Source organism: Doryrhamphus excisus, chromosome 13, assembly GCF_030265055.1.
Source record: "Doryrhamphus excisus isolate RoL2022-K1 chromosome 13, RoL_Dexc_1.0, whole genome shotgun sequence".
In the NCBI taxonomy this organism is placed as follows: Eukaryota; Metazoa; Chordata; class Actinopteri; order Syngnathiformes; family Syngnathidae; genus Doryrhamphus; species Doryrhamphus excisus.
Genome location: NC_080478.1, coordinates 20157727 through 20181634, shown reverse-complemented (window position 1 = coordinate 20181634; position 23908 = coordinate 20157727). Strand labels below are relative to the sequence as shown.

General features: G+C 47.5%; 6 protein-coding genes and 2 non-coding genes across 9 annotated transcripts; 1 reads left to right on the top strand and 7 right to left on the bottom strand.

The window, feature by feature from the left end:
* Positions 1–798: 798 nt before the first annotated feature.
* LOC131140682 (H/ACA ribonucleoprotein complex subunit DKC1-like) lies at positions 799–5328 on the bottom strand. Its single transcript, XM_058091342.1, has 15 exons — positions 5215–5328; positions 4452–4501; positions 4286–4372; positions 3905–3996; positions 3659–3843; positions 3466–3530; positions 3275–3401; positions 3071–3201; positions 2539–2682; positions 2336–2456; positions 2024–2142; positions 1538–1641; positions 1275–1317; positions 1067–1207; positions 799–1000 (listed from the first exon to the last, which is right to left on the bottom strand). The coding sequence occupies exons 1-15, from the start codon at positions 5228–5230 to the stop codon at positions 941–943; spliced, it is 1485 nt and encodes a 494-aa protein (XP_057947325.1). The 5' UTR covers positions 5231–5328; the 3' UTR covers positions 799–940.
* Positions 2225–2301, bottom strand: LOC131142580 (small nucleolar RNA SNORD83). The gene has a single exon (XR_009132652.1). It is a non-coding gene; the product is annotated as a small nucleolar RNA SNORD83 (small nucleolar RNA).
* LOC131142587 (small nucleolar RNA SNORD17) lies at positions 4065–4252 on the bottom strand. The gene has a single exon (XR_009132659.1). It is a non-coding gene; the product is annotated as a small nucleolar RNA SNORD17 (small nucleolar RNA).
* A 210-nt stretch (positions 5329–5538) lies between the features above and the next one.
* Positions 5539–10758, bottom strand: LOC131140683 (beclin 1-associated autophagy-related key regulator-like). Its single transcript, XM_058091343.1, has 11 exons — positions 10251–10758; positions 7884–7946; positions 7765–7807; positions 7618–7699; positions 7309–7546; positions 7011–7240; positions 6825–6942; positions 6668–6758; positions 6502–6587; positions 6254–6428; positions 5539–6177 (listed from the first exon to the last, which is right to left on the bottom strand). The coding sequence occupies exons 1-11, from the start codon at positions 10472–10474 to the stop codon at positions 6055–6057; spliced, it is 1473 nt and encodes a 490-aa protein (XP_057947326.1). The 5' UTR covers positions 10475–10758; the 3' UTR covers positions 5539–6054.
* Positions 10759–11580: 822 nt separating this feature from the next.
* Positions 11581–13555, bottom strand: LOC131140639 (TATA box-binding protein-like 2). The gene is made up of 8 exons (XM_058091249.1): positions 13358–13555; positions 12993–13176; positions 12703–12892; positions 12547–12634; positions 12396–12487; positions 12147–12314; positions 11991–12085; positions 11581–11915 (listed from the first exon to the last, which is right to left on the bottom strand). The coding sequence occupies exons 1-8, from the start codon at positions 13406–13408 to the stop codon at positions 11839–11841; spliced, it is 945 nt and encodes a 314-aa protein (XP_057947232.1). The 5' UTR covers positions 13409–13555; the 3' UTR covers positions 11581–11838.
* A 32-nt stretch (positions 13556–13587) lies between these two features.
* Positions 13588–15633, top strand: LOC131140640 (bifunctional peptidase and (3S)-lysyl hydroxylase Jmjd7-like). Its single transcript, XM_058091250.1, has 9 exons — positions 13588–13873; positions 14128–14281; positions 14349–14487; positions 14547–14661; positions 14756–14812; positions 14881–14976; positions 15037–15113; positions 15200–15359; positions 15418–15633. The coding sequence occupies exons 1-9, from the start codon at positions 13825–13827 to the stop codon at positions 15504–15506; spliced, it is 936 nt and encodes a 311-aa protein (XP_057947233.1). The 5' UTR covers positions 13588–13824; the 3' UTR covers positions 15507–15633.
* LOC131140638 (F-box only protein 46-like) lies at positions 15568–18122 on the bottom strand. 2 transcript variants are annotated; one of them, XM_058091248.1, is made up of 3 exons: positions 17907–18122; positions 17452–17536; positions 15568–17359 (listed from the first exon to the last, which is right to left on the bottom strand). In XM_058091248.1, the coding sequence occupies exon 3, from the start codon at positions 17350–17352 to the stop codon at positions 15826–15828; it is 1527 nt and encodes a 508-aa protein (XP_057947231.1). In that variant the 5' UTR covers positions 17353–17359; positions 17452–17536; positions 17907–18122; the 3' UTR covers positions 15568–15825. The 2 variants fall into 2 exon arrangements, with proteins under 2 accessions (XP_057947231.1, XP_057947230.1); XM_058091247.1 differs by having other exon boundaries at positions 17448–17536; positions 17907–18120.
* Positions 18123–19279: 1157 nt separating this feature from the next.
* LOC131140643 (galectin-3-like) lies at positions 19280–22634 on the bottom strand. Its single transcript, XM_058091257.1, has 6 exons — positions 22561–22634; positions 20603–20643; positions 19971–20468; positions 19802–19890; positions 19569–19737; positions 19280–19494 (listed from the first exon to the last, which is right to left on the bottom strand). The coding sequence occupies exons 2-6, from the start codon at positions 20612–20614 to the stop codon at positions 19339–19341; spliced, it is 924 nt and encodes a 307-aa protein (XP_057947240.1). The 5' UTR covers positions 20615–20643; positions 22561–22634; the 3' UTR covers positions 19280–19338.
* Between the last annotated feature and the right edge of the window lie 1274 nt (positions 22635–23908).

Here is a 23908-nt window from a genome sequence, read left to right as displayed (position 1 = left end):
CGAGAATCCATAGTTTAGATATAATAATGATTATGATATAATTGATGACTGCCCACTGGACAGAATGGTTGCAGAGCTTAAGCAGCGGTTACTACTATTGAGTATCGCTACTAAATCTGTCCAAAAGTGGGAAAGTTATATCCCGGTTCTTTTTCCTTATTTGGATTTTATTTGAATGTCTACTACATTCATTCATATCCTGTGCATCTCCAGGGGGCTATGCCCCTCCCCGTCCTCAGAACATAGTGACGCCCCTGTGGTACACTACGAGTTTTAAGTAATTCTAGCACATTTCAGTTTGCTTTGAAAACTTGGATAAAAGGTGTGCGTCATACTATTAGACTAGTACTACTTATGTTAAGTTGGTTGAAGTACCTTGGTCACATGACTGTGGAGCTATTGAACAAAATCCTTGATTTATTAAAAACACAAAATTGTATAGAACTTAATTTGAAACAGGTGTGTGCGTGATACCAAGTCAGTGCTTCACAAATAGTGGGCGGGCCGCACGTGAGGCTTTCATTTCAATGCAGAAAGTTAAGAAAATGATTAAGTATAAATTTTTCAGGGGGTGAAAAAAATGGTATCACTTAGGTGATGCATGCAAGTCATACAATTGTGAATATTTGTGTAAATCTTTGAATTGTGACTAGTAAATATGCTCAGTTGTGGCTATTATATTTATATATATTTAGTATTATATCAGTAAATCTTTGAATTGTCGATATTTATTGCCGATATTTTAATATAAATTGCGACGATACAGGAAATATTTGGGTCCAAGCAATCAGACAGTAATGAAAAAGCAGCACTTTTATTGAAGGCATATTTACAAATTAAACAAGGATATATATATATATAAAAAAAAGAAACATGTCTGTTGTGCAGTCTTCTCATTCCACCATACTTTGCGTGTTGTGGACGGGGCTTGTGACAGGTGTCACTCAGACGCTTCCTCTTTGACTTTTTTCTTCTTTTTCTTCTTCTTGGCACTTTCAGGCTGCGTGACAAACATCTTAACACCACATTTCCTTCATTCGCATCGTCGCAATTTCAAGCAACCCACCTCCACGTCGGGCTCTGCCCCGGCATCCTCGGACTGCTCCTCCTCCACTTTTATCCGTTTTTTCTTCTTCTTCTCTTTGGGCGTATGCTCGGCAGGTGAAGGTGCGGCTTCGGTTTCACTGTCCACCTCCTGTAGCTTCCTCTGCACAAAGAAGGGAAGTTGTCGGAAGGAGCCTTCACGCGTGCATTGGCAACACGAAGTGACTTACCTTGGCGGCGGGTGTGGCACACGATGAGGCCTCCTTGGAGACGCTGCGGCGACACATTGAAAACGTAAACACTTTGGTTCCAGTGGAGAGGAAGTGACGACTGTGTTCAGGCCAGCTGACGCTTAGCAAGCAGCAGAGTCAAGAAGCTTGGACTGAAAGTTCCTCTAGCAGACCGACTCCCTCCGAGAGCACGGCAGCTCAGAGCGGGATAACCGTCTGCATCACCCCCAAACCCGCGCCCCCCCCCCCCGCCCGCGTCCTACCTGTAGTCCACGTAGTCACTCTTCCAGGCATCTGGAGTGCTGCCGTTTGGTTTGCCGTGTTTGTCGAGGAGTCCCTTCTTGATCATCATCTTTTTCTGACTCGCCTTAAAGATACAAACAGTGTTACTTCTTTTTTTCCCCACTTGTACACAACTTTACACAGGTCCCAAATGGAATACTTGTGTCAGTACCCTTTAGGAAGTATACTATGGAATTTTCTCCTGACTGAATTTTGACAGTTACCGTTATTGTAAACTTACTGGACAGGACCACAATAGACCCTTTTCCCCCCATTTTTAATTCTGAATTGCAACATGACAATGATGCAAATTATTGAAAGGGGGGGGGGGGTAAACTTCCCTCACTGCAGTCTATTTTTAGTGCAGCATCCTGGTACTGACGGGCACTAAGTGCTTTTAAACATACATAAACAAACATGCGAGTACACAAGTTGACCAATGGAGACACCATTGGACTTTACGGTACCTTTGGACCCAGACCCCATTTCCGGGGGTAGGTGTCTCGCTCCATGATGACCCTCTTGATCTTGGCGACCACGCCGTGATCACACGTTGAAATGACGGCGGTCGTCATGAGAGCGACGGCTGAGACAAAGACCAAAGACATCTGTGAGCACGCTTAAAGTGACAGGTAGTGGAAATAAGGGGGGCGGGGGGGGGGTCTTGGGGCCATCAGACAAGGGTGATAGATAGCATGTCGTCAAAGCCCGAGAGCTCCTGCAGCTACACGTGTCATCATGTGGCCCCCCCACCCCCGTACACACGGCCCCGTACACACCTGTACAGATGGCTTCGCCCTTCGTCGTTATGACAACAATGTCCTGGTTGACTTCGATGCCATCCTCGTAGCGGAGGAGGCCTGGTAACATAATCTTGGCGCCGTAGCAGATGGCGTTGACCTGAAGATAAATAAAAAAAGGACAGCAGGGTTGAGCGCCGTGGAGGGAGGTGACGACCTCATAGAAAGGACAGAGGACTCACGGCGCTGTCCTTCATCACCAAGCGCTTGTGTGAGATGAGCAGCTTCTCCAGAGGAAAGACGACCCGCCGGAGGTACGACTCGTCTTTGTTGTGGTCAAACTGCCACTGGGCGTCCAACACGTCGTGCATGGTCACCAGGTTGTCCTGCACGCAAATCAAGACAGTCAGGGAGAGCGTTCCAACAGGGCTGCAATCCATCTGTGGCGGTACGCCGCTAGCAGATAACATGTCAGCTACAAATTTGGACAAGTACGTGGGAAGTGGTGGCGTGAAAGATCCGTACAAGCACACATTTTCGCCGAATCTATTTGTGGTGGTCCAAATTAATTTGTGGCGGGCCACCACGAGTGCAGTAAATGTCGGCGCTGAGACTTTGGAATGAAACGTAGCAAAGATCTCAGCTGCACTTTCTCTCTCCCAAAGTCTAATTAACAGTCCAACACCAGCAGTCGGACTGAACTCAACACTTTGGTGGGGGGGGGGGGGGGGGGGGGGGGGGGGTCCGAAAAAGAGGAGACAGGAAGTGACAAACCTTCTCGCCCAGAACTCCAGAACGGACTCTCCTGAGCTCCTGCATCTGACCGCCGACCCCAAGTAGAAGACCCAGGTGGACACACAGAGTCCTGATGTAGGTTCCTGCCTCGCAGCTGACCCAGAAGATACCTGGAAGACACCCACACGTGACCTCTGACCTCCTCCGGCGGCTAAAATGAGCAAGCCAATATGGTCGCCTTACCCAGCCTCCTCTCTGGGTCGTACTCCAATAGTTTGCTTTCATATATGGTACGAACTCTCAGCTGGCGTTTGACGGCGGCTATTAGCGGCGGTCGCTGGAACAGGGCGCCTGTCAGCGTCTCCATGGCCTGCAAGGACGTCAGAAGGCGTCTGAGCATCAAAGCTCCAACTTCCACCAACTCCACGACTTACCCTCGCCACCGTGTGCTCGCTCTCGACGGCGTTGTGCAGCCTAACGATTCCCACGTACTCCTTCCCTGCGGCACAGCAGAGGAGTGAAGCGGGGGGGGGGGGTCTGCTGAGCTTTTATTGTGACGGGTCAGCCGGACCGGATCCACCAGAATCGGCCTTTAGCTCCCCCTCAGAGAATACCGAGACCACAAACCTGCGCTCTGCTGGGATTTGACCAATCGCGTGGCTCGGTCCACGCACACGATCAGACAGCCGGTGACCTTGGGGTCGAGCGTGCCGCTGTGACCGGTCTTCTCCACGCGCAAGATCCTGCGGATCCATGCCACCACCTCGTGGGAGGACGGATTGGCGGGCTTGTCCAGGTTGATGAAGCCTGACCTTGAAGGAGAAGCCAAGGTCAGCTTTCTATTAACAGGAACACGGCGCTCCTGGGTCTCACCTGATGTAATCCTGGATGGTCCTCTTGAGGGGGTTACTCCCACTGGGAATTGGCGTGTAATGCGACGTGCGGACATTCAGTTTGTCAAAGTTCTGCGGGAGGAAAAGACATTTTTACTTCCTGTCGTCGCTCCACACCGCCGCCAACACCGCCAACTTGTGTGATCAGAACGTTCCGATCGTCTCTGCAGCTGCCAGCGGAGCCCTCAACTCATACAATTCAAGCGTTGTTCAGCAGAACGCCAAAAAAACGCGTTGAAGTGCAGAGACTCCGTCCTTAGAACAAGGACGAAGACCGGGCTCCACCGGGCGGCGCTCAGCGAATGGATAAACAAATTCATCATGTCACACAAACGCACCGGCACACTTGGCATGGACTCACTTTCAGGAGGAGCGGCCATTGAGACGTGTCCAAGGAAGGGACCTTGGTTTCTGGTTGGATGAAGAAGTCGCCGCTCTGCTGAATTTCCTGTCAACAGAGTTTATTTGTTGATATGAAATAATGTAATAATGTAATGTAATTAACTCTGTACAAGATTGACACTCACCCCAACATCATTATCATTAACTTTCTTTGCCTTCTTCTTCTTCTTCGACACTGTAAAAGCACACGTCCCGACATTAGCCGTGTCACGTGACACCCACATACCAAAGAAATAGACATACAAAAAAATCGACGTAGAAACGAGTTTCGCTAAACTCTTAAATACAAATTTTATTAAATGCGACATTTTTAAATCAAGTTTATGTTGAAATCTTTGGTTGCACAAAGATAAGTTTCGCCGACTTACGGAGAATCGATGAGCCCACGTGGTGTCTGCAGCAACACGTGCAGGTTAGCTGCTACAAGCTAACTGAACATTAACAGGCCAGCAGAGCTCCGAGTTGGCAGCGTACATTTTAGGTAAATATGTTCTTCGGTCGGGAAGGACCGACAAGAACAAAATGGAAGATAAGAGGTAAAGCAAAAGAATAAGACACAAAAGCCGAATAAACTTTGAACGCTTAGCGTTCAAACTCAGCGTGGCGCACACCGATTCATTTCATTGCTCAGTCAGTCATCAATGGTGGTCAACTTTACAGACCGATAACTGCTTTCTCTGCTTCATTCGGTTTGAGAATTTTCGATTTAAGAACTCTAACTATAATTACGCATTTAATGGTTAACATAACCAACGTAGTCATTTAACGTCTTACCAAATGCCTTAGTTCAAAAGCAACTTTACTACACATGGTGTAGTACTGTTAAAGAGGAAAATCCTCCACATTTTAAAGTATAAGTACGCTGAAGAGACCATGAAGAACACTCACCCTCTGCGTCCGCCATCTTAGTTCAAGTGATGCAGCTTCACGTTGTTCCGCCTCTTCCCCGCTTTCTTCTTCTTCTTCTACGGCTTCTTCGGGGTTGCTTCGCTGCCCTCGTGTGGACATATTGCGCTACTGCACACACACATGCTACTAGCTTTACACTCGTTCTCACGTATGAATACACATTAATGATGCATTTATAAATGAATATAAATATGACACAGATGAAGCATTTGTAAATATACGTAAACAACTAAACAATGCAGGAATTAATAAATATAGGTTTCTATTAATTCATAAATTTAATTACAAAATTGCATTAATGAACAAATATAAACAGGCCTTAATCAATGTATCTGTATACATAATAAATATATATTTTTTTGTTCATGTGGGACCCATTTCCCATTTTTTAATGCCAGTGTTAATAGTACAATTCCAATTGTTTCAAATGCTAAACGTCACTATACTAGAACTACAGCAGGACTACAGTACCGTGAGTAAAGTACACCGCTTTAGAGTTTTTTTTCAACTTTGAAGTAAAAACATTTATTTTACAGAACATATCATGGCAACGCACAACCATCCAAGCTCATGTCAGTGTCGTTGTTGATTGCTAAAACTCTCACAATTAATGATGGTGCTTGGAAACAACGTCGCCATGGTAACCACCCTAGAAGAAGACAAAGGTAGGAAGCGGTCACCATGGCGATGTCGAAGGCGTCGTCCTCACAGATCCAAAGTGACCTCTAACCTCTGTTCTTCCAAAAAAAAAGTGTCAGTCTTGATCTGACTTCCGAGTTCTGAGGAAGCGCAACGGGTAGACCCAAAGTTCAAGCCCGGTCAGCGTTGGCCCGTATACGCACGGAACCAGGACGTGACGGAAGCGGCGGCAGACGAGATCATTCCTCCCGTGTTGACGGACGGCTGCGACACCTGCAGCGTGCTCTGAGAAAGCTCCATCGGCTGAGAAAAGGACCAGGAACTTCTTTAGTTTGCGTCGCACAAACTTCCATTTCAACCATCTTTTTTTTTTTTTTACCTGTGATGGGATGTCGCAGAAGCGCGGACTCGGAACCGTCTCCCAGTCTGTCCCGAGATCCGTCTCTTCATCCGTGACGGCTTCGTCTCCGCTCTCCTCCGTCGGTCCGGACGCTTCCGGCTCCACAAACTCCATGGACTCTTCCAGGTCGGCGCTCACCTCGAATGGCCCCGTTCTGAAACGCAGCACATTTAGTCATGTGACGGCGCAGTTGCATAATCAGTGATGTCATCGCAAAGAGGACCGACCTGCCCAGGTTAGTGTTGTCGGGGGAGACGAGGAACATGATGTTCCGGAGGGTGTGGTGGGGGTGGAGTTTGTCGCTGTCCACATGCTGTACACACACACACACACACACACACACACAGATGTCACGACAACATGACATGTTTGCAGGTTGCCGTGGTTACCGACCTGCGAGAAGCAGAGGTGCAGCAGGTTGGTGTTGAGTTTGTTCAGGGCCCGAGTGAAGCGGTACCGGCTCAGGTTGTCGCCGCAGAATTCGCTGAGAAGAAGAAGTCACAAGATTGAGTTGTCAAGTTGACGCCCCCGGGTTCAATCCCCTCCCCACCTGTTGCACAGCTTCTTGGGCAAGTTGACGTCCAGGATGTGCGACAAAATGGTGATGAGCTGGGTGGCGTAGCACAACGCGGCGCTGATGGTGTGGGCGGGGTTGATGTGGTCCATTTCTGGCGGCGGGAAATGATGCGTTTGTGACGGATAAGACTGACAAAAACGTGCGGTCACGTGGAGCTACCTGGCTCTTGATTGGTGCTCTTCTCCTCCACCCAGCTGTAATAGGCGGAGCAATCGCCGTTGCTGGGAAGCGTGACGGCGGGACTCGTGATGCTGATGCTGGTCTCGCCGTTCTGGTCGTCCCAGATCCAACGACCTGATAGGTAGGTGGTTCTGCGGGCCTCGGCTAGCTCACTGACCGTGCTGGACGTCAACGCCGTGTCGCACTCGGCCGCCACATCAGCGGGATCTCTGCGAGACGGCCGCGTCAAAAAAAAAACGTCCATACGTCGGACGTAGGAAGACGGGAAGACACGTACCTGCTGCATGCCTTCTCCTCCCGCGTGGGGAAGATGTGCGCACTCAGCTCCACGATGTGGTCTCGCCGCAGCGCCGCCAGCTGACTCAGTCGCTCGTGCAGCTCGTGCTTGCGTCGCTCCAGTAGCTCGCCCAGGCGGCGGTTGTGGCGTTCGATCTTGTCCTGCTTGAGCTGATGGCGCCCGGCGCGCCGCTGCAGCCGCTGGCACTCGTCCTGAGAGCGCAGCAGCAGCTCTTTGTCTGCGGTGGGCGGGACAAAGCTAAGAGACGCTACGAACGCGGCGGCCTAGCGAGGAAGAGAATCGTCTCACCGCTTTTCACCTCCTCGTGAGCGCACACCAGCGCCTCCTTCAGCTGCTCCATCTTTATGGTGCACGCCATCATTTTCCACTTCTGAGGAAAAAACAACGCAAAGTAGTTCCTAAAGCGGATTCGCAAAGCTCGCCGCCAACACTCACCATCTCATCGCTCTGCAGCTTCCTGTGCATGGCGCGGACCACGCTGCGGGTGGATGGGGTCATGTGATCAGCATTCAGTCAAGTCATTCAAGGAATGAACATTCTCAGCTAACGCTCACCTCTGCTGCAGCTGTTGCTCCTCCTCTTTCAGCATCTTCAGCCGCGCCATCTTGTCTGCGTACCTGAGGACACACCTGACACGTCACGCACAATAAGCAGGTTTCCCCCTCAAGAGGGCGCTGTTTGCTATGGTGATCAATCACAATAACGCACAGGACAAAGAAAAACTAATAGTTAGCGCGCAGGCCTCACAGCAAGGAGACCCGAGTTCAATTCCACCCTCGGCCATCTCTGTGTGGAGTTTGCATGCGTGGGTTTTCTCCGGTTTCCTCCCACATTCCAAAAACATGCTAGGTTAATTGGCCTCTCCAAATTGTCCATAGGTATGAATGTGAGTGTGAATGGTTGTTTGTCTATATGTGCCCTGTGATTGGCTGGCCACCAGTCCAGGGTGTACCCCGCCTCTCGCCCCAAGACAGCTGGGATAGGCTCCAGCACCCCCCGCGACCCTCGTGAGGAAAAGCGGTAGAAAATGAATGAATGAATGTTTTAAATAGGGCTGCACGGTGGTCGAGTGGTTAGCACGCAGACCTCAAAGCTAAGAGACCAGGGTTCAATTCCACCCTCAACCACCTCTGTGTGGATTTTGCATGTTCGTGGGTTTTCTCCGGGTACTCCGGTTTCCTCCCACATTCCAAAAACATGCTAGGTTAATTAGCCACTCCAAATTGTCCATAGGTATGAATGTGAGTGTGAATGGTTGTTTGTCTATATGTGCCCTGTGATTGGCTGGCCACCAGTCCAGGGTGTACAAGACGGCTGGGATAGGCTCCAGCACCCCCGCGACCCTCGTGAGGAAAAAGGGGTAGAAAATGAATGAATGAATGAAAAACGAATAGTTAGTACGCAGGCCTCACAGCTAAGAGACCATGGTTCAATTCCACCCTCAACCACCTCTGGGTGGATTTTGCATGTTTGTGGGTTTTCTCCGGGTACTCCGGTTTCCTCCCACATTCCAAAAACATGCTAGGTTAATTAGCGACTCCAAATTGTCCATAGGTATGAATGTGAGTGTGAATGGTTGTTTGTCTATATGTGCCCTGTGATTGGCTGGCGACCAGTCCAGAGTGTACAAGACAGCTGGGATAGGCTCCAGCACCCCGAATGAATGAATATATAAATACAACAATATAAGTCAATACCAACATTAATCATATTGTTGTGTCCAATGACTTTGTAAAAAAAAAATATATATATATATATATGTGGTTTTCGGGTTAAGCAACAACTGTTTTGGTTTGTAAACACTAGACTAACTTGTTTCGACATGCACAGCAGACGACTTTGCGCCGCGCCATGCAATTACGCCGGGACGCTGCGAGGTGAGGACGGATACTGTACAGTGGTGTCGTTGTATATATTTTATATATTTATACTAGGGGTAAATCTTTTCTCATTTTTCTCATTTTAAAAACAGCTTGCAGGCTGAAAAAGCGTGAGAACCTCGGCTGCTATAGCTCGACCTCGGCACCTCCCCCCCCCCCCCGTGTCTTCCGCATCCTCCCTCCCAATAAATCCCAGCTAATAAAAGCTCTCAGCTGTTCCTTTTGTATAATAACACTTTCATTACATTTTTATATTTATCTTATGAACCGCAACCTATTTTGCAATCTAGCAAATATGCAACAAAAACAGCAAAATGTTGAGAGAAAGAGGACCACAATCTACCCTGCATGCTTTGCGGTGGAAATACATGAGTGTTTTTTTTTTCAGCATGGGTATTGCGTATGGATATATTATTTGTTGTTATGGTCACATGGTGCTGTAGGTAGGTTACTTTGTGCGTCTGTGTCTGCATCTGACTATTTTGGTGGATCCCCACGGAAGCATAGTTCGCATTTCACGGACTGAACCGCAACAAGTTCGGAAGTTCATAAAAAAAGTAAATATCACATTATTTAGCTTTTGCGGCCTGAAGGAAAAGAAAGGAATAAATATGTAATAAAATAGGAATACATTGACAATAAGCCATAAAAACTAATTGCGAATAAATATTGAAATTATGGCAAAAAGTAATTTCTCTATATGAATAAAACACATTGCTTGATATAGTTGATTTGTTATCATTTATATGATTGTAGTGTTATAAAGTCAATGTTTCAAATGAGTTAGCTGCAAACACGCTAACAGCAAAGTGCTAAGATAGCTGCAGTGCTAAAGCTAACCATGCTAAAAATAACAATAAATGTAACTGTATAGCAATAAAAGTCAAGTTTGTTTGTTTAATTTTTTGCTGACTTGTGTGGGATCTGTGTTATACATATCTACGTTCTGCCAATGAGGTCGATAGAACGATCATAAATTAATTTAATAAGGTAATAAGTTGTTGTTTTTACACATAAAGTCAATTAAAAATACAATCCCACCTTTCCGTGTTCCTGGCGTCCAGGTAGGCAAAGTCTCCGGCCTGGACGCAGCGGGCACACGTCAGTCTGCGGCGAGAGGTGCTGCACAGCGGGCACCGCTCCACGGCCACGTACAGTCCCTCCGCGTCGTCCACAGACTCCACCATGACACCGGCGGGAGGAGGCGGGCGAGGCGGCGGCCTTCCCGCGGAGCCAGCGGTGCCGAGACCCGCCGAGGACGCCATGCTAGCTAAGCTAACGGCAAACGTGTTTGCTAATAGGAAGTCGTGTCTGACGTCAACACTCGCAAATTCTCCATGAGGACGTCAGTCGTCAAAACAACAATGTTTTGACGAGAAGGCCATCGGCGCAACTCTTCCGGTACCGGTACTACGAAGCGGAATTTATCCTTATCCTGAATAAGTCTGAGGTTTAAATCCGAATATGCCGTCCTACGACGCTCAATACAACCGCTGAGGCTAACCCGCTACCGAGCAGGTTAGGTTTGTGTATCCCAGATCAAAGCCAATAACAGTACCGCCCACTGACCAACTGACCAATAAGCGAACACGGCATTTAAAAGCCGCGCCCACTAGCCAATCATTATTGTCTAAAAGTGCCGTCATCAGCCAGTAACGGCTGTTTGTCGCCACTGGGGGGCGCCAAATCAGCGGAGATATTCGAGCTGTATTTTCTGCATCCATTACTGCGGATCAGAGATATATATAGAGCAGGGGTCTCAAACTCAATTTACCTGGGGTGAGGTTTTTTTTTAAAAAAACGCATTTATTAAAAACAGAAAAATATACAAACTTTTTCAGTGCTTTGGTTCCGATTTTCTACAATAAAAGCTCTGATAAAACATTCCACTGTTCTCAAATATCTTCATTTTTATTTTTCTGCACAAAACAAGATGAAAAATAAACAAATCAAGAATAAAGAAAATCAATCAATCAGTAATAAATATAATAATAAAAGGGCAAATAATAAAAACTTAAGAAACCACATATAGTTGGTGGGTAGACATTATTTTTTTCAGATTAAAATGAACAAAGCATTATTAGAGCCCTGTAGACATGACAAAACACGACTATAGTCACATTTATACTCTTTTTATTTACAACATATTGCGCAACTGCAGGGTCTTGAGACACATGCTCACTCGCAAACTAGAGAGCTAGCGACCTAAACTGTAGCCTCCAAGTTATTTCCTTTCAACTTAAATAGCCCAAAACTTACCACTTCCACACGGATAGGGAGGATAACTATTAACAGTTATTTAACCTTTAACATGAACATGAATCAAACGTAATATTTTTTTCTGGGTACATGATACCATACAGCATCCATATCAAACTTGCGCGGGGGCCTCAAACTAGTGTCCTGTGGGCCACATTAGGCCCGCGGGCCGCGTGTTTGAGACCCCTGATATAAAGTGTATATTTATTATTTCTCGTTTTCGTCACTGCCAAGGGGTGGAGCTTGCTTCAGAGCTGTCAACAAATCTGGGTTGTTGATAGGTTAAGTTGTTTGGTCGAACTTTACTTATTTTCATGTCATCAAACACAATTCAAATATTTACAAATACAAAGAAATAAGAAATAATTAGTCACTGCTTCCGGAAACCTCTCAGGATGGGATAAATGTTCTCGAATGCTTCGTAGATCTCGCCACGCTCTTTGGCTCCTGAAATGGAACGCATAGAGGAATGATTGACAGCTGCAACGTAAACATCATGTGGCCCATATAATGAAACTTTACCGGTCAGAACCACTTTTCCCGACACGAAAATCAGCAGGACGATTCGAGGCTTCACCATCCGATAGATGAGACCCGGGAAAAGCTCCGGCTCATAGCTGCCGAGTCACAAAAGGTTCCTTTGGGACCTGTTGGCGTGGGAACAATTTAAGAAGGTACCTGCTGAACTGCTGGTGTGTCAGAACCAGTCCCTCCAGTCGGATGGGGAAGCAGACATCACAGCTGGCCACCATGTTCTGGATCTTGAAGTCCAGAAAGCGAGCCGAGAAGCCCAGCTTCTGCACCACGCGGGCGTACTTCCTGGCCGCCAGTCGAGACTGCTCCTCACTGCACGTGCTCGGAGAGAAGCATGAAAGCACCGCCGCCCGTGGATCCGCCAGTTCAACTGGATTGCCAAGCGGTACCGACCTCTTGGCTCCAGTGCACACCATCTTCCCCGAGCTGAAGATGAGCGCCGTGGTTCTGGGCTCACGGATCCTCATGATCACGGCGGCAAAGCGCTGGAACACGAAGGACGTGATACACGCAAAAGCTAAAGATGCTCAGCTAAAGATGCTACCTTTGGGTTGTACTCGGCATTTCTGGCTTGAAGGGCGATGAACTTGAGGTCCAGAGGACAGCCCAGGTTGACGGTTGACACGATGTTCCTGAACACACCACAAGTCAGTGAGGGGTAAAAAAAAAAAAACACATACAGACAACATCAAAAACCTACTGCAGCTGCGGGATGATTCCCGACTTCTCAGTCACAGGGGTCATAGGGGTCATAGGTGTCATGGGGGTCATGGGGCAGAAGAGGGTGGTCGCCACCGTGGACGACCCCTGCGAGGGTTCCCCTGGGTTCACCGTGGAATTCTGGCAACCATAGTCGAGCCCGATGCCGCTGTCCTGGGACGTGTTGACACCTGCGGTCAAACACTTTCACAGGTGGGTCCACCTCCCGCCGTTCGGCCCCGCCCCCTTCGTGACCACACCGAGACCATGCTCACTTTGCAAAGGTCACACCTGCGTCTTCTTGTACGCCGAGTTCGTCAGGAAGAAAGCTGAGGTCCAGCTCCTCGGTCAGCTTTTCGTGAGGTCCCGCCTTCATTGAGTGGAGGGCGGAGTCCTGACTTGCAGAGGCGGGGCCCGGAAGCGAGTGGGCAGGGCTTTGGAGGCCCTGCTCCCCCTCCACCATGAAGCAGGACTCCTAAAAAATATTTGATTTGACTCAAATTCTCATCATTTAAACTATTTTATAATTAATCTTCATTGAAGTGACGCATTGTGTGTGTGTGTGTGTATATGTATATACACACACACAATACTATAAATAATTTTTTTTTAATTAACGTCAACATTATTTTCAATTTTCAATGGCGCTCACTTACATTTGCAATGGAGTCATCAAAGTAACGCTCCAACGCTGACTCGTCCATCATTCACGCAACTCACTACACTACTTTACTACTTTACTACTTTACCCAGTTTACCCACACAGCTGCGTTCAATCAGATGATGATGAAGCTGCCCTGTGATTGGTCCAAATTCCCCTCGACAATATTCGTCCACTTCATACATGTTCATCTTTAAGAAGCTCCATCTTCATTTGATTCATCTCCATCTTCATCTTTATCCATCTTCATTGTCACTCAACCTTTAATTTGAAAATACTCGTCTGAAGTCACGTGCAGTGTCGCCTCCCGCCAGCAGGGAGCACCGTTCCGGAAGCGATTCGGTCAATGACGCAGTGCGCAGGCGCACGACTGCCTGTCAACACAAGAGTACGGAAGGAAGACAAAACAGAAACTCTTGATCGTTATTGAACACATCGTGTATGGATTAGTAAATAAATAAGATGGACGCCGTCAAGGAACGACTTGCTGACTTCTCACTGGAGGCTCATGGTGACTACTACCAGCAGTATTAGCACGTACACGATGTAACAGTACTATTTACTGTAGTATTAGCGACGACTGAGCACGTGCACGTTAACAGTACTACTTACAATATTCTATTAACACTATGATTTACGTGGGTAGTAGTAGTAGTAAGTAGTGTTATTGAACTACAGTATTGCTGTTAATACTGCAATGTGACGTTATTGTTGTTGTTGGGTACAAAGAGACAATATTAAAAAAAAACAACAACGACCTTTCAGATTTGTATTTGAGCCAATCAGTGGATCACGTGGACGGACCACCTGACCCGCTACACTTCTACCGCCACTGGATTGGTCCAAACAAACCCTGCATCATTCGCAACGCCTTCAGTCATTGGGCGGCCCTGTCCAGGTGGACGCCGGCGTACTTGAGGTAAAAAGCTCCGCCCCCCCCCCCTGTGAAGCTGTCCACGCATCATGTGACTGCTCCCACGCTGCAGGGAAAAGGTGGGGTCAAAGGTCATCAGCGTTGCGGTGACTCCCAACGGTTATGCCGACGCCGTGAGAGACGATCGCTTTGTGATGCCGGAAGAACGCCGCATGACCTTCTCCGCCGTGCTGGACGTCCTCGAAGGGAAGGTGAGAACGGCGTCTCCCGGCAGCATATCCTGTACGCATTCATCATTTCCTCGTGACAGGTGAAGCAGCGAGGAGTGTTTTACGTTCAGAAGCAGTGTTCCAACCTGCTGGATGAACTTCCCGAGTTAACGGATGATGTGGAAGTGCACATTCCCTGGATGAGCGCGGCGCTGGGTGGGTGGGTGCGTGCGTGCGCTCGTGTGCTGCCCGCGTCTTCTCTTCCTGTCGACAAGAGCACACAAAGCTGATTTCTCCTCCTGTGTTTTAGGAAAGTTACCCGATGCGGTTAATTTCTGGCTGGGCGAAGCTGACGCCATCACGTCGCGTAAGATCAGACTTCCTGTTCGACGCTCGACAAGGAACAAGCGGCTAATTCCCGTACTCTTGTTCCAGTGCATAAAGATCATTACGAGAACATCTACTGTGTGATTTCCGGACAGAAGAACTTTATCCTGCTGCCACCAACTGACCGACCCTTCATCCCTTACGGTAACTGTAATAACGCCACAAAATCTACATCCGGTAACCATGGCAACCGCGTGTCTCCAGGCCGCTATCAACCTGCAGTTTACCGTCAACAGGACAACGGTGACTTCAAGGTGGTGGACCAGAGGGACTCTGACAAGGTGCGTTCACATGTCATGCGTCATCCCTGCGTTAGTTCTGTCCTCACATCCGCTGCTCCCGGCCCCGCCAACCCCCCAACCACCAGGTGCCCTGGATCCCTCTGGACCCCCTGAATCCAGATCTGGAGCGCTATCCGATGTACAGGAGAGCACGGCCGCTCCACTGCAGCGTGAAGGCGGGAGAGATGTTGTACCTGCCGTCACTGTGGTTCCACCACGTCCAACAGTCGCACGGCTGCATGGCGGGTACGCTAACAGTAGGTCACATGACAGGACATCTGTGAGAAACGCTGTTGTGTTGCAGTCAACTTCTGGTACGACATGGACTTCGACATCAAGTACAACTACTTCCAGCTTCTAGACGCGTTGTCGGACCTCACAGATCCACCGTGACCTCCGAGTGGAACATGAACTCGAGACGAGGTCGTGATTGCGATGAAGAGTCAAACAGGAAGTGATGAAAACCTCTTTATTAAAGCAAACTGTTTTTTTTAAAAATCTTACTTATTTAAAATATTTACTGTCTCCAAGGCAACCACTTCATGAATGTCTATCAGCCTCACGTTTCATAAGACTTCCTGCTCTGAGCGCCTCCAATGGGGGTGAGTCCTGCTCGAGACTCCTCCCACTCTGGCGGTTGATCGCCAAGGCCACACTTGCCTGTGTGCCGACCTGTAAAAGGAAGCTAAAAAGTTGACTTGCTGCAAGCAGCTCAGTTGCCCGCGTTCCCGCCGCAGACTGGAGCGTTGATGCTGTGGAAGGACGGCACCCAGCGGTTGTCATGGAGACCCAAGTTGCATCCAGGCGCGTCCCTGCGGCCGCCATAGCAGCACATCCAGTATCCTGGGCCGTAGGGCAGCACCTCGTAGTACGGCTTGTGGTGCCAGCGGCACAGCGATACGTCCCCGCGCACGTAGCGCCGCTTGCACTGCTTGCAGGGGTCGTCGCGGTAACGAGGGTCACACACCCACAGCGAGTCGGCGGGCCGCACGCCGTAGTTGTCGATGATGAACTTGAATTGGTGACACGTGCACTTCAGAGCCGCCAGCGTGCGCGTGGGCAGCAGCGTGAAGATGTTGACCAGTATGTCCTGCGGCAGCGCCGACAGCGGCAGCGCCGACATTGACGGCGGCTCCAGAAGCTGCCTGAGTCTCTGCCGCAGCTCCAGAAAAGCATGCGATGTCGGAGCACGGCACACCGCGGCGTCGCTCGCAACACTGACCTTCTCTTCAACGTCAACATTGAAGGACTTCCCTGATTGGATGTTGGTGTTGGGGTCAAATGTCAAATCTGTGCATACTAAAGCAGTGGAGACGAAGTGCGTGCATGTCAGCGGCGAGAAAGCAGCAGGAGGCGGAGACCGAAACAACAACCCAGGAGGCGGTTCCGCCTCCTCGGGCAGCGAAGGCGGGGCCTCAAGACCCCAACTTGCGCCCGACTCCACCACAGCTGACAAGATGGAGGGGGGCGTGACCTGTGTCGAGGCCCCAGGCAGACATGATGGTAAATGAAGCGAGAGGGCGGGGCAACGCTGGGCGGCAGCAAGTAGAACACGCCCCCTAGTCCTCCCCAGTGTGTCGCTTCTGGACACGCCTCCCTCGTTTCTCCGTCGCAGACACTTGGACTCAAGCTTGGCTACCATGTCTGAAACCTTGACACACTCTGGCTCCTCCCCTTTGTCCTGAGGGGGTGGGGCCGCGGAGCTCCTGTGGAGAGTGAGCACAGGTTTTGGGTCAGCCTGGCGCTGACTCGCTCGCCGTTCCAGGAACGTCACCATCTCGCCCACGGAGACGTTGTACTCCTTCCCCTCCACATCCACGTGTCCGTTTCCTGGACGCCGAGCGGCGCTGTAGGGTGGCACTCGGACGGGCCAGTTCTGGTTCTGCTGGAGGGTCAGGTTGCTTACAGATCTCCTCAGTCGCTTGGCGTTCCCACTCTTGACCTTCCCAGCCCGTGTCACCCCCAAAGATAGGGCGTGGTTCCTTTCTCCGGCAGCTACAGTTCGCCCTGCCGCCAAAGCGAAAATGGCGATCTTTTCGCGGACGTGTCCCGGCTTGATAACAGCCCACATGTCCAGCAGGGCGGCGGTGTCCTCGGCTGGTGGCGAGTACAAACTGAAACATGGCAGCCGGGCTCTGAGACCGCGCGTTGCCCCTGTACCGTACCACAACGTGTCGTTGTAGATACCGCCTTTGGCGTGTTTGATGGTCCGTGGCGGCGCCCCGTGCTTAATGTGCATGACAGTCCTGACGACAGGAAGCAGAAGTACATTTTCACAGCACGGCCATCGACTTGGACAATGGTGTGCTAGGCACTGAAGGGGGCGGGTTTTACCTGCAGACTGTGCCTTGATTGACTGAGAGTGAGGAGGCGTGGCCTGGCTTGACGGACAGGTCTTCACATCACTCAGAAGTTGAGACAACCTGGAGGGTTCAAAGGTCAAAAGCGTTACAACATTTTTTTTTTCCAAAGTCAATAAATTTTAACAAACTACTTCAACAAGGAACAATAGCTAGCTAGCTAGCTCTAGTCGTTATGTCGTCACAGTTTGAGTTTGCGCATTTTCACGAGAAAACAACACACTTCCGCGTTTGCCAGCACCAATGCTACCGTAACCTAGCATGAAACCTAGCCAACTGACTAGCACCCGCAGCTAAGTGGTGCATTGGAAAGCACGGCGTCGACAGGAACGCCAGTGTCGACGTAAAAGGCAAGTTTGAGTAAATCCGCCTGCGTAACATTTTGTTATTTAGCATCAGAAGCTAACAAGCAGAAGAGGGCAATCGAACTCACCTGACTTGAGTTAAAGTCTGTGTAAGAGTTCTAAAACCTCGCTTGACAAAGACTGTTCTCCTCTGACAATCGTTCTTGGATACTAATTAATTGTCGTTTATTGTGAGTAAATTGTATTAAATGTATTTAAATGAAATGGCGGCGTAACCATAGCTAAGGCTCTGGGCACTGACTGACGTCCAGCTGGAACTGCGGCGTCTTGATGACATCGAGTTCTTCTTCGGTTTTATTGAGGTTGCTATCCATCATTTTGGTACATTACCGCCCCCTTCAGTATAGTTTTGGCAGGCACCGACATAAATGTCACAAGAAAAGTCTATGCCAACCTTCCTGCCTTTTCATTATCTTTTTCTTCTCGGTAGCTTTTTCATCAACGCTGCAATCAAACTTTTTAATGTTTCTAGTCGTATTTTCAGATCCATTTTGTTCCTAGTGGTTAGTCTGCCAACCGGAAGGTTAACCTTTGTTACTCATGTAAAAACAAGTGCTATAGCGCCCCCTCGTGGAACAGAGGCGACGACACGATAAATGGCGCCATAGCAGTACATCACATGACCGTCCTTTGTCTATTCCAGGGGTCGGCAACCTTTACTATCAAAAGAGCCATTTTACCCCCCTAGCTCACTAAAGAAAAATAGACTGGAGCCGCAAAACATAATTTAAAAACAATATCTTATCAACTTTTAACAGCAGAATACAGCAAATAGAAGTGCAGTGTGCATGTGTAATGGAAGCCAACTCATAGAGTGATGACAGTATCGTCTTGGTTGAACCTCAATACCTGATGCCTGATGAAATGTGTAGCAACATGCACACATCCAGAGCAAATTGCAACTCTCTCAAAATTTGGATTGATTACCAGATTTGGAGGGAATTTGGGGGTATCAAAGTAGTTCGGAGTGGAAAAAGCAGAGTTGATCAAGTACTCTTGCTGGTCTCACAGAAAGTCAGATTTTGTTTTTTTTTGTCCCCTCCAGCCATTGGGGCAGATAGTATTGTTGATCTAAATGCCCTTACATGCTAAACAGATTTGCTGTGTCAGGAAAGGTGTAAGGTGTAAGCTACAACTTCCTTGTTAAAAAAAAAAAAAAAGAAAATTGAAAAATCCAAAAAAATATTTTTTTATTAAAAAAAAATGTAAAAAAATTTAAAAAGTCTGATTTTTTTTTCAAAACTCATTACAGAGATGCGTATTTTCCTCATTTGGGTGTTAAATACTTGAACATTATGAAGGGAGCCATAACAAAGAGGCTGAAGAGCCACATGCGGCTCTGGAGCCGTGGGTTGCTGACCCCTGGTCTATTCCAATGCAGTAACACATTGTGTCGCGATGTGATTGTTTTTAAAGAAACATGAAGGAAACAACAAGTGAAACAACTTTTTATTGATCCGACTTTTCTCCTCACACAAACGAGAGGTGAAGACCGGAAGGTCAGGCCGGGATGATGTTGACGTGTGACAGCGTGACGTCGTTGTAGATGCTCAGCTGGTTGATGCTTCTCAAGTTTCCCATGCGGTGCTTGAAGTCCAACAGGTGGTTGTTGTTGACAAAGACCTGAAACATCTGGTTTGTGCACTGGATCCTCATCTGTGAACACACCACTTCCTGTTAGCATTAGCGTTAGCATGGTGACAGGCTCAAGACACGGTCCCGTCTGTCACCTGGAAGGGCTGGCCCGCCGTGAAGGGGAACCGAGCGAGGTCTCGTTCCTCCTGCCCCCACTTGTTTCTTATCTTGCTGTTCCTCACGATCACCTTCTTCCCGTACTCATTGAAGCGAGGGTTAAAATGGAACACCACATCCCCTGATGCTCCAAAATCCACGGTGAACCTGAACACATCGTCACCTTAATCATCACCGTCTATATCATGGTCATGATGATGTCCAAACCTACTTGTCAGGTTTGTCTTTGATGACTCCATTGATGACGATGCTTGTTCCTGCTTCCAATCCACGAGGAATGCTTTGGCTGAAAGGCATCGACTGGAATATATACGTGGAGTATATATCATATATCATCATATACTTCATAAATACTAACACTGTATGCTGTGTACTCTCACCAGTGATTGTGTGCTGGCTCCTGGTCCAGTTGAAGGACTTGGCTGACCTCCGGGCGATGGAGTCCACCCCCCTGGGCCTCCCCCACCAGGCTGCGGTGCAGGCCAACCCCCTGGACCCGTGCCTCCAGGCTGCGGTGCAGGAGGCTGCGGCGCAGGCCACCCCCCTGGACCCGTGCCTCCAGGCTGAGGCGCAGGCCACCCCCCTGGACCCGTGCCTCCAGGCTGAGGCGCAGGCCACCCCCCTGGACCAGTGCCGCCAGGCTGAGGCGCAGGCCACCCCCCTGGACCGGTACCTCCAGGTTGCGGTGCAGGCCACCCTCCCGGACCCGCGCCTCCAGGTTGCGGCGCAGGCCACCCCCCCGGACCCGCGCCTCCTGGCTGCGGCGCAGGCCACCCCCCTGGACCCGCGCCTCCCGATGGAGCATTGGGCCAGCTGGAGTTTTGATTTGAGGACTGATTGCCCCCAGAGGCGGGCCAATCATCGAGAGCGTCAGAGAGCTACCAGACAAAAAATATGTTAGACATTTCCAGGTGTCCCTGAAGGCAGCACAGAGGGTGTGGTGCCTCATGTGGAATGTTGTCTCACATACACACGCACGCATACACGCATACACCTGAGACATGTGACTTACGTTTATATTCATCTTCTGCGGTTAAGACGACAAAAACGAGTCTGAACGTGTAGAACAAACACATACACACTGAGATTAGTACAATGTACAAGACTTTGTCAAAAATACTCTTTACTTGTTGTGTTTGGTTTTTTGACCACTTGAAGATTATGAGGTTAAAATACTACAAAGACATTACAGCACAAGGCAGATTACTTTGTTAAAGTGCCTGCAATAGAGCGGAGTACACGATGGAACACAAGATCTTCCATGTTAGTAAAAACAATGTATTTTGCGTGTACAAAAATATATACACACAAGTGGTGTGAAAAAGTACTTCTTGTTTTTTTTTCAAGAAATTGAAATATTGGTCAACGACAACGCAACTGAACACAAAATACAGAGAAAAAAAAAAACTCCAAATCTACATGGCCCTGTGTAAAAAAGCGATAAAAAACAAACAAAAAAACCTAATAACTGTTTGGGCCGCCCTTAGCAGCAACAACTGCAATCAAGCATTTGCGATGGAACACAAGATGTTCCATGTTAGTAAAAACAATGTATTTTGCGTGTACAAAAATATATACACACAAGTGGTGTGAAAAAGTACTTCTTGTTTTTTTTTCAAGAAATTGAAATATTGGTCAACGACAACGCAACTGAACACAAAATACAGAGAAAAAAAAAACTCCAAATCTACATGGCCCTGTGTAAAAAAGCGCTAAAAAACAAACAAAAAAACCTAATAACTGTTTGGGCCGCCCTTAGCAGCAACAACTGCAATCAAGCATTTGCGATGGAACACAAGATCTTCCATGTTAGTAAAAACAATGTATTTTGCGTGTACACTTTGACACTGAAATGAATATAAATATATACACACAAGTGGTGTGAAAAAGTATTTTTTTTTTTGCATGTTTTTTTGCAAGAAATTGAAATATTGGTCAACGACAACGCAACCGAACACAAAATGCAGAGAAAAAAAACTCCAAAGCTACATGACCCTGTGTAAAAAGCGATAAAAAAACCTAAAAAAAAAACAAAAACTAATAACTGTTTGGGCCGCAGTAACAACTGCAATCAAGCATTTGCGATAACTTGCAATGAGTCTCTTACAAGCGCTGCAGAATTGTTGTCGTTCGCCCACACTGGAGGCTTTTCCAGCATGAAGCGCCTTTTTAAGGTCCCGCCACAGCATCTCAGTCGGATTCAGGTCAGGACTTTGACTAGACCAGTCCAAAGTCTTCATTTAGTTTTATCGTCAGCCATTCAGAATCGGACTTGCTGGTGTGTGTTTGTTTTTTTGTCTTGGGAACTCTTTTGTCTGTTTATGCCCATCTCTTTCTAATGGCGATGTAACGAACATGAGCTTAACTGAGTCCCTTCGGTTGTTTAGATGTTGTTGCGGGGGTCTTTCGTGACCTCTTAGGTGAGTCGTCGCTGCGCTCTTTGGGGTAGTTTTGGTTGGCCGGCGACTGCTGGGAAAGTTCACACCACAGTTCCACGATTCTGCCGTTTGTGGATAAAGGCTCTCACTGTGGTTTGCTGGAGTCCTAAAGCTTTAGAAAAATTGTAACCTTTTTCCACGCTGATGGATTTCAATTAATCTCAGTTATGTTGTAATGGTGGCGAGAATCGCCTTTTCGCAGCGAACCATGTAGGTTTGGATTTTTTTCTCTCTCTAAATAATAAAAAAATTAAAGTAAAACTGCATTTTGTGTTCAGTTGTGTTGTACTTCAGATTCCTACTAACATGACAGCCATGTCCGCCGTCATGTACAGTCTTGTGCATTGCGCTAGAATGTCTTTGAGCAAAACATCTAAAAAAATATATATATTTTTTTAATGCTCTGTTTGTTTTTGTTACCATATATGGTGAATTGACAATAAAGACCTAATAAAGTATCCAAAAGAACAACTTTCAATACAAATTGAATACAATCAAATTGGACTTTTCAGAAAATGACAAAGTGTCTTACCTGACGTGCACACTCAGCCGCAGTGTATGTGCGTGTTACAGAGAGAACCTCACCCTGTTAGCACACACACATAGTCCACACCCACTTAGTGATGACGAATAAATTCCTGCTGCGACCACAATGGAAACAAACACAACAACACAATTCAAACATAACTTGACAAAGTGCACAAAAGGTCTCATCTATAGAAGTCTATGAATGCCAGAAATCTAAAATGTGACATAAAAAGTGGTGCATGCACACTTTTATACAATTTGTGTACTTATACCCCTTAAGCCCTTTCCACACCTTCACTTGACAGTACAAGGTCAATGTAAAGTGAGTTATTAATGAGGCATCCATATTTACACGAAGACATGTCTTTTTTTTAAATCCAAATAGAGCCGTCAAAAATAATAACCAATTTATCAAATTAATGACGGTACTTTTTTTTTTTTAATGTAATTAACGCATGCGCACCAGAGAAACCACGCCTCTCGGCAGTCAAAAGCGCAACACACGAACGTAAATGCAACCCCAACATGATATACTGTATGTACTATATCCAAGTCACACGCGTGTCTAGCCCGTTCGTACTGGGAACGACACTTCCTCATTGTCATTACACGAACGTGGGCATAAAACAGCAGCATAAAAACGGTAGTGGGCGCGCTTGTGTATTTAAATAAACGGGAAGATACAAAAAAAAAAAAACATGAAGTGGATATTGTTCTCTCTCACTATTGTAACTCTGAATCGGGATGTACAATTTTCTCCCTTTACGTAAGTTGTTAAATACATATATGTTAAATAATCTGATGTCTTTGAACGCAACTCCTCATTGCTCATAACAACGTGGTTTAAAGCAGGCTGTCTCAAACACGCGGCCCGCGGGCCAAATGTGGCCCGCAGGACACTCGTTTGAGGCCCCCGCCTTGATATGAAAGTTTAATGTTAGTTTGATATGGATGCTGTATGGTATCATGTACCCAGAAAAAATTACTACGTTTGATTCATGTTCATGTTAAAGGTTAAATAACTGTTAATAGTTATCCTCCCTCTCCGTGTGGAAGTGGTAAGTTTTTGGCGATTTAAGTTTAAAGGAAATAACTTGAAGGCTACCGTTTAGGTCGCTAGCTCTCTAGTTTGCGAGTTAGCATGTGTCTCAAGACCCTGCGGTTGCGCAATATGTTGTAAATAAAAAGAGTATAAATGTGACTATAGTCGTGTTTTGTCATGTCTACAGGGCTCTAATAATGCTTTGGTCATTTTAATCTGAAAAAAATCATTTGTCTACCCACCAACTATATGTGCTTTCTTAAGTTTTTATTATTATTATTATATTTATTTATTACTGATTGATTTGTTT